The sequence below is a fragment of the Cariama cristata genome, unplaced genomic scaffold (genome assembly GCF_000690535.1).
Source record: "Cariama cristata isolate BGI_N322 unplaced genomic scaffold, ASM69053v1 scaffold14553, whole genome shotgun sequence".
Lineage (NCBI taxonomy): Eukaryota > Metazoa > Chordata > Aves > Cariamiformes > Cariamidae > Cariama > Cariama cristata.
Genome location: NW_009607895.1, coordinates 1,299 through 8,634, shown reverse-complemented (window position 1 = coordinate 8,634; position 7,336 = coordinate 1,299). Strand labels below are relative to the sequence as shown.

The window sequence follows — 7,336 nt, the reverse complement described above, 5'->3', positions numbered from 1 at the left end:
AGGTGGAGCAAAGTGGCTAACGAAGCAGCCAAGTTTATGAGTAGAGAGCACAAGCATTGTGCCTTGGGTACAGGCTGGGGCCCCGGAGCACCACTGATGCATCCAGGGAGTGGGCTGGGATCACCGATGTTCCATCAGGAACAAACCAGGGAAAACAGCTACCCAGTGTCTTCAGACTCCTAATAGCAACAAAATGACTTTTCAGAGCTACTTTTCCTCACCAAAAATCTTGAGAAATAAAGTACAAAAAGTCACCATTAGCAGACTAGGCGATAGCCCACTTACACATACACACACTTTTTCATCCTATTTTCTACATCATTACTTGGCAGCCACCATTTATAGGAGCTTGCAAGTAGAGAGCCACATGTTAACAGAAAGACTTGTTGGGAAAGTAAGCCTAGCAATATACAGTCTCCCTTAGCTCCAGAAAGGAAATGAGAGCTAGCTCTGAAAGCAAGCAACAGTTTTAACAACATGTACTAAGTTAAGACAGACAAACACTTCAGTGGCAAGGAACAACGAATGTTTGTTTTACACATTCTGATAAGTTCCCGGATCCAATGTTAGAACCCCGTTAGGGCTGGTATTTTCCTGTTGGCCAAGAGAAACACAGCATGAAAGAATTAAATTTGATTAAACCCACATCCATCCAGCTAGCCCCACCACTGAAGTCACCCATCCCTCAGCTTTCTGGCATACTAGAGGCAAACAAAGATCCACAAGTGACTAGAGAAATGGAGCCCAAAGAATAGTTACACAATCTAAAAATAATGCTGCAAACCTAAGGCAATACCATAAACAAAGAAATACTGCATGTTTCCAAAACTGAAAAGACAAAAAGGCAGTTGTATCATCTGGGGAAGGCAAGAGTCATGCTCCAGCTTCCAGCTTCCACTCAACCTCCATGTTTGAGGAGGTGAACTCCTCAAAGGTCCAGAAAGAAGTAGAAGGTTTCACCGCTTAAAAAAAAAAATCATCACAGGAAGCAGGATTAGATAAAGCTTTCTATCTATATATTTTGGCAGGTAACACTTGAGAACATCGCTGGGATTTAAGTGACATTCAATATTGTGAGCCTGCCTTCTGCCAAAGAACCTGTCTGGTGGAGGAAGCACCTGATCACACATCTAACAAGTATTTTATCCCTACATTTGGTATCCAATAGCACATCTAAAGAGGACACACACAAGGTTGCTATCACAACTGAAAATAACTAGAGGCTGTTGGCTCAGCTAGAAATTTTTATATGATAAACAAAAAAAGATCATAAAACTCCAAAGATTGTAAAGATAAGCAGAAGTCAAGCAGGGCAGGTTAAGGGTAAGCAATTCTGACTACAGGGGCTTCCTGCTAAGAAATGCAAAATGGGAAAGAGGCAGATGCTCCCACTAGACAGGGTCAGAACACCAAAAATCTCAGCCTCAAGCAAAAGACATCAACCGTGTTGTCATCTGAAACAGTGATAAATCCTAATGTTGCCTATCCTGGACTGACAGAGAGAGAGGTTCTTCCAGATTCATGGAAGCTCTCAGAGAGAGCCAAGGCTAAACTTTTTCACTGCCAAGGCTAAAACATATTTTATATTTTATTTCACTTGCAAGCTTTGTTTCCCAGCTTCATACCCATTCCTCTAAACCTTAAGCCTTGGTAAGATGATCTTTGTTTTACTAAAAAATTAGTTTAATGACAGGGCAAGAATGGAGTCAGCGGGCTGTGGTTCACCATCTCCAGAAAGCCCAGAGGCCAGTAAGTGTTGGGAAGTACAAGCAGTCCAAACAGACCTGCACTTAGGAGTCAGCTGAAGAAGCTGGAATCGAGAAGTACCGTCTGCCAAGTCACTGATACTCAGCTCCCAGCATGGAGAAGGCACCCTGGAGTGCACAGATAAGCATGTTCTCCTGCAGTGATTTACCTCTCAGTATCTCTCAAATACAGAATTTTTCCACCCTTGATTAAAGCAGAAGTCTTACATCCACAATAGAAAATGCAAGTAGCAACAGATATTTTCCTCAGCAGGTTGAAAAATCAATACAGCTTTCAGAACACACACTCTCTCCAAACTGGAGATGAGGAGCCAGGAACAGAAATCATTACCCTTTACACTGACTGTGATGTAAGGATCAATGCACTGCCCAGCATCTTTCAGACCAATTTTCTCTATGTTGATGGTGAGTAACGTCATCCCGGGTTCAGATGGCAATCTGGGTAATAAAGTACCTGGAAAGAGTAAAGCATATTATTAACCCTTTGTGTCATCTTACAGCAGAGGCCTTGCTTATCCCATCGTCTCTCACGGAAGGTGCTGTTCTCCTTAGGAGCTTCAAAGCCCAAGGGATTCCTATCCCAATAGTACCCAGCACTATAGAAAAGTCTGTGTACACAGACACACAACATCATTTGACAGATTTCAAAGCCCACACCAAAAAAAACCCAAGACTGCCTCAAGTCAAATGAATTCATAGAAAACTAATGCCGTAAGAACAGAGAAGAGCTTTGTTTAAAGTGTTCTTTCTTGCTCTCATTCAGAATACCTCATTCATGGAACTCACTTGATATAATTTTTAAGGATTAAATTTGGGAGGCTGGATTGAATCTGCAGTTGCAGAAAGTTCAGATACTTAATCAGGAGTCCCACCCCATTGAAAATGGCTTGGCTTCATGTTAAACACTTAGACAGGGAGAATAAGGAGGAAAATGGCATTGTTGCAAATCCCACTGGATGTAAAGGAACCAGAAGAGAGATTCTTAATTATCTTAAGTTCTACTTCCCTCTACTTAAGGGGCGGGGCGGATAAAATAGTGTTTGCATCTCCCAAGTTCCCTTCTGCCTTAAGGACGGAGTTCCCAGCTCTGCATCAAGAACACATAGCATCAAAACTTTGTGGTCAGCGTAAATGAATCCTCACGGTGCTGAGGAAGACAGTACAACTGGCGAGAAGTCCAAACTGTTCAAACTCACTAAAAGCCATGAGATTCTGTCATCAACAATGAAGTAGTAGGTTTCTTCATGCTGATTTTAATGAAAACTGGTTAAACTTCAAGCCTCTCTCCAGTATTAGATTAATAAGCACCAAGACAGAAAATGCTTAGACTCATGAGCAAGTTTGATTTAAAGTTTTGGTTTTCTAATTTAAAAAAAAAAAAGTGATTCCAAGGCTTGAGATCTAAACAAAGTAATAGTTTCCTTTGACAAGCCTAATATGGGTTTTCCTTGATAATTTTTTCCTCTTGATCTGCTTAAGGAGCTGGAGAACCAAGGAGTTTTTGTCCTATTAGAGAGACCAGATCATGTATTCTGCTCTTAGAACCAGAGCCACAGCTTCAGCAAAATTTCATGAACATTCCCACACCCAGTCGCTCTTTAAGGATCATCAGCAAGACTTGAATTCACATCTGTGATGCAGTACATTTCTGTATTTCTTGTCCTGGCTGCTAGCAGACTCATGATCTCCAAGGTACCGTATCTGCAGACACTTCACAATATATCACAGCAGAATTCGACCTGGCATTCTGAAGTAATGGGACAGGCTTCTGACAATAGCATAAAAAATGTTCAATAGCACACTTAATAGAGAACACCCATTTCTGCAAAGCAGCATACACCCTCTAGTTAATCTTGCCATCTCTCTTGAACAGATGTTCAAAGACAGACTTCTTATTTCAATCTAAATGAAGGTAGAAGCAAGCCCGTCTTCTCTTTGGCACAAAACTTCGCTCTGCCATCCTTCAGTTGTCTCCTAAAAGCTGCGTGCCCCCCAAGACCCAAGAATAACTATAACTGTCAGTTTTCCTATCCGTCTCTCAAAGGAACTAACTGATGGCATGCTTCACAGAAAAATCACCTGAAAGATGCATCAGACTGGCATTTATTATAAAATAGCAGCTTAAGAAAAATTACTCTGTTCTTGAAAAACGCTTTCCAGAATGTGTGAAATTGCCTAGTTGCAATGAACAGAAAAGTCAAGCTCACTTCTAGCACGTAAGAGAACAGTAGACAGATGGTCTCCAAGGAACACTGTTTCCTTTCTGCCTCAGCAGGAGGAACAGCCAAGCCAGCAAGGGACTAAAGCAGCTGACCGTAACCTGTCTCAGGTGAGCCACAACCACCCAAGCAGGTCTTTTGCTGAAGCCTCTGTAGTGATTTCGCATAGGAGCCATTAGTGACAGTAACCTCTCTATAACTCTCTAACTGTAACCTCTCTAACTGTACTAGGGTTGAACATCTCGCTGCCAGTCTGCCACCATGGCTTGGGCCTGCTGGCCTTCAGCAGGCTTGCACTGAGGCTTTTCTTGAGAAAACTGCCAGCTATTTCAGACAACCACAGGGCATCATTGCCAGAGGGGGAAAAGGAGCATCTACAAATGAAGTAAGTGTCCTCCTACAAGTGCATTTCAGATACACAAAAGTGAGCCAACCCAACAGCTCACTGCCACCAAGACACGGGCATTCAGTCTCTCTGTGCCCAATCCCTGATACAGAGAAAGGGGAGAGTGACAAGTCTCCTGCTGTGTTCACAAATGGAAACGGTTCAGAGGAATCCATTGCCAGGACAGCACTGGAATAAAGAAGTATATAACCAGGAGAAAGGCAGGAAAGCTTTGCTGTTAGAGGCAGCAAGCCATTGGTCAGTTCAGCTCCATACAGCACACAAGTGTAACTACGCAAGTACTCTTTGTGTAAGACTTCCCATAAAATGTGTATTCCACTAAAGAAAATCTAGCTACACCTACCTTTGGCTACAATGCAAGTCAGAATGTCTTTATTAGCACAGTTGGACTTCTAGCGAGCCACGTAAGGTACATCACCAAATAAGACCTCCCCTTTTTCTGGTACTGAAGGCAAATGAATATCAACACATAGATGCCTAGAACTATGATTGTCACCAAAGATTGTATTTTCAGAGTTGAAACTCAGAGCTGAATGAAGAACACCACAGCTACATGAATATGACCAAAGAAATAACTGTATATACTAAAAGGTTATCATACCTTCATTGGCTCCTGGGTTAGATGAATGGTGCAATGTGATAACGATGAAGCCATGCATGTAGAAGACAAGACCATGATCAGTTAGACAATACAGTTATGCACGATGGATTAAAGGCATATAGAAGCAGAGTACAAGACAGTTCTATCAATTCAATATGGGAAGCCCACTTTACTTAGAAGGCTCACAACCCAGATGGCTGCAAGCTGCTTTTGTTTAAGCCCAAAGCAAGAGCAACATACCGACCTCCAATCAGGTAAGAAACACCACACTAATTTACATTCAGTGGGGAAACAAGATCTGCGTTCAAGTAGTAAAAAAACACCTTAAGGGTTTAGATTATTGTAGCTATGGGGAAGTTTACCTTAATGCAAAAAAATTCAGAAAAATCAGATATCCAGTTTATCCTCCTTCCTGAAATACTAAGTTTGCCAGCCTGCTCTGAAACTAGAAGCTTGTTCCTTCTTCAAAGAAACTATACCAGGAACCAAAAGAACCCCTGTTGGAACATCCCACTCCTTTACCTGGTGAATTGGCAAAGGCTGAAGTTACAGGAAGACCTTCTCTAGAATCTGTAGGTATATCTAGTTCCACACGTGCTTTCACATGGACAAGGGCTTCAGTTAGCAAAACCAAAGCTACCCGGTCTTCATTCTCTCAGAGCTTGGCTTTAGTCTAAGCCATTGTCTCATCAGACAATGCAACACAAAAATAACCAGCAACAACTTACCACATCTCTAGCAGGATGTGATGCTCCTTGCAGGAGAAACATTGCCACAATTTACATTTGAATGCGTTTGAAACACTTCACATAATACAGTTCAGAAAGTGCACGGAACGAAAATACTGAGTTTGAACTAGGAATAAAGGCTAAATATTTGAGGTAGATGGTACCACCCTCACAGGTTATCCATACAACTGTTTTGCAATAAGATATTGTTTGCTGAAGGGAGAAAAAAAAAAAAAATATCTACTGGCCACCTTTGTGGTTCTCCAATACAGCATTAGATTTTACATTAGCCTGTTGCTCCTCACCCAAACTTTTCAAGTCACAGGTGGAGAAAGGGGCTTCTGAGAGACAGAACTTACACATGCTACTCAGGCTGGTATGGCAAGGCTACTGCCCCTACCTGGAACTCTAGCAGGAAAAGAGTCTGGAGACCCTGCTCCAGCTCCTCCTTCCTCATCATCCTCCTCAAACTCCAAGTGTTCCTCTTCTCCAGGTGCTAAAATTTTCCTGTAAAACATGAGAAAGAAGAATGAGACCAAAGACCATTCATCATCTGGCTTTCAACTCACAAGCCAGCATCTAAGTATAGAGCAGGGGCAACATGCTTTAATGTCATTTCATACTTCTTATTAACCACTACCTGTACCTATAGACTTTGACAGAGATTCCAGGAGCTCAGCCTAACAGAAAGCAGAGAGTCTAAAAAACAAGAGACAACACTGGCAATTTCAGAGAGATGTAGGGATGTACCAAGTCCTGATTTTACCAAAAGCATGGACTTGATTTTTAGTGGTACCTAGACAAACAGAATTCAAAAGTTCTTTTATTAACCCCTTTACCCAAAGCAGTACAGCAAGAAGATGGCTCTAGAAATTCCAGTGTTTCAGATGTACACCAGGTCCAAGGCTATACTCCCTTTCAGATATGTATCTGTACATGAAGTGACCCAGTTCTCTCTTACCTGAGTGGGACAGGCTGAACATCAAAGGGGAACTCCTTATTGTAAGTGAGGATATTCTTTAAGACTGCAGAGAGGGGAAAAAAATAAGAATCCATACCCATTAATTCTACTACGTTGCACAGCTATGTCCATTCTCACAGCATCTTCACACACACAAATAATTATAATCATAATATTTTAAAAATAACCAGATCATACAAAAAACCAACCGTCTCTCACATTTTAAACATTAATACAGTCCTGATCAGAGGTATATCACTATAACATTCAGACAGGCTAACTACAACACCAGTACATAATCACCACCACACTTACACAGACAGGGAAGATAAACATGGCAATAACCAAAAGCATCAAACATCATGAGAAAAATGATGGGGTAATGGCAGCAATCTTTGGTGGCTATTGAAAGGAGGATGGTGCTGTAACTGGCATCAGCTCCAAACAGACTGGAGTCTCCAGAACTGACACACTTAAGCACACACGTCAGCTGCACAGTCAGCCAGCCACCGTGGGAGTCCAAGCATTCTGGTAACACATAGCTTAGTTGAGATTCCCTACTTCTTCATGCATGTGTTTTGGGTTTGGGTTTTGTTTGGGTTTTTTCGCCTTTTTTTTTGTAGTGGTGGTGGGGTTTTTTGTTTGTTTGTTTTCT

The 7,336-nt window shown here is 41.8% G+C and overlaps 1 protein-coding gene across 1 annotated transcript in view; it reads right to left on the bottom strand.

Annotated features, from left to right (window-relative positions):
- Positions 1–6,745, bottom strand: part of AIDA (axin interactor, dorsalization associated) — a gene marked incomplete at its 5' end in the record, with an annotated part of 9,688 nt that extends 2,943 nt beyond the window's left edge. The window contains 3 exons of the mRNA XM_009696922.1: positions 2,098–2,220; positions 6,121–6,227; positions 6,682–6,745. Coding sequence (XP_009695224.1) covers positions 2,098–2,220; positions 6,121–6,227; positions 6,682–6,745 — 294 coding nt within the window. The remainder of the gene's footprint in view (positions 1–2,097; positions 2,221–6,120; positions 6,228–6,681) is intronic.
- Positions 6,746–7,336: the final 591 nt, after the last annotated feature.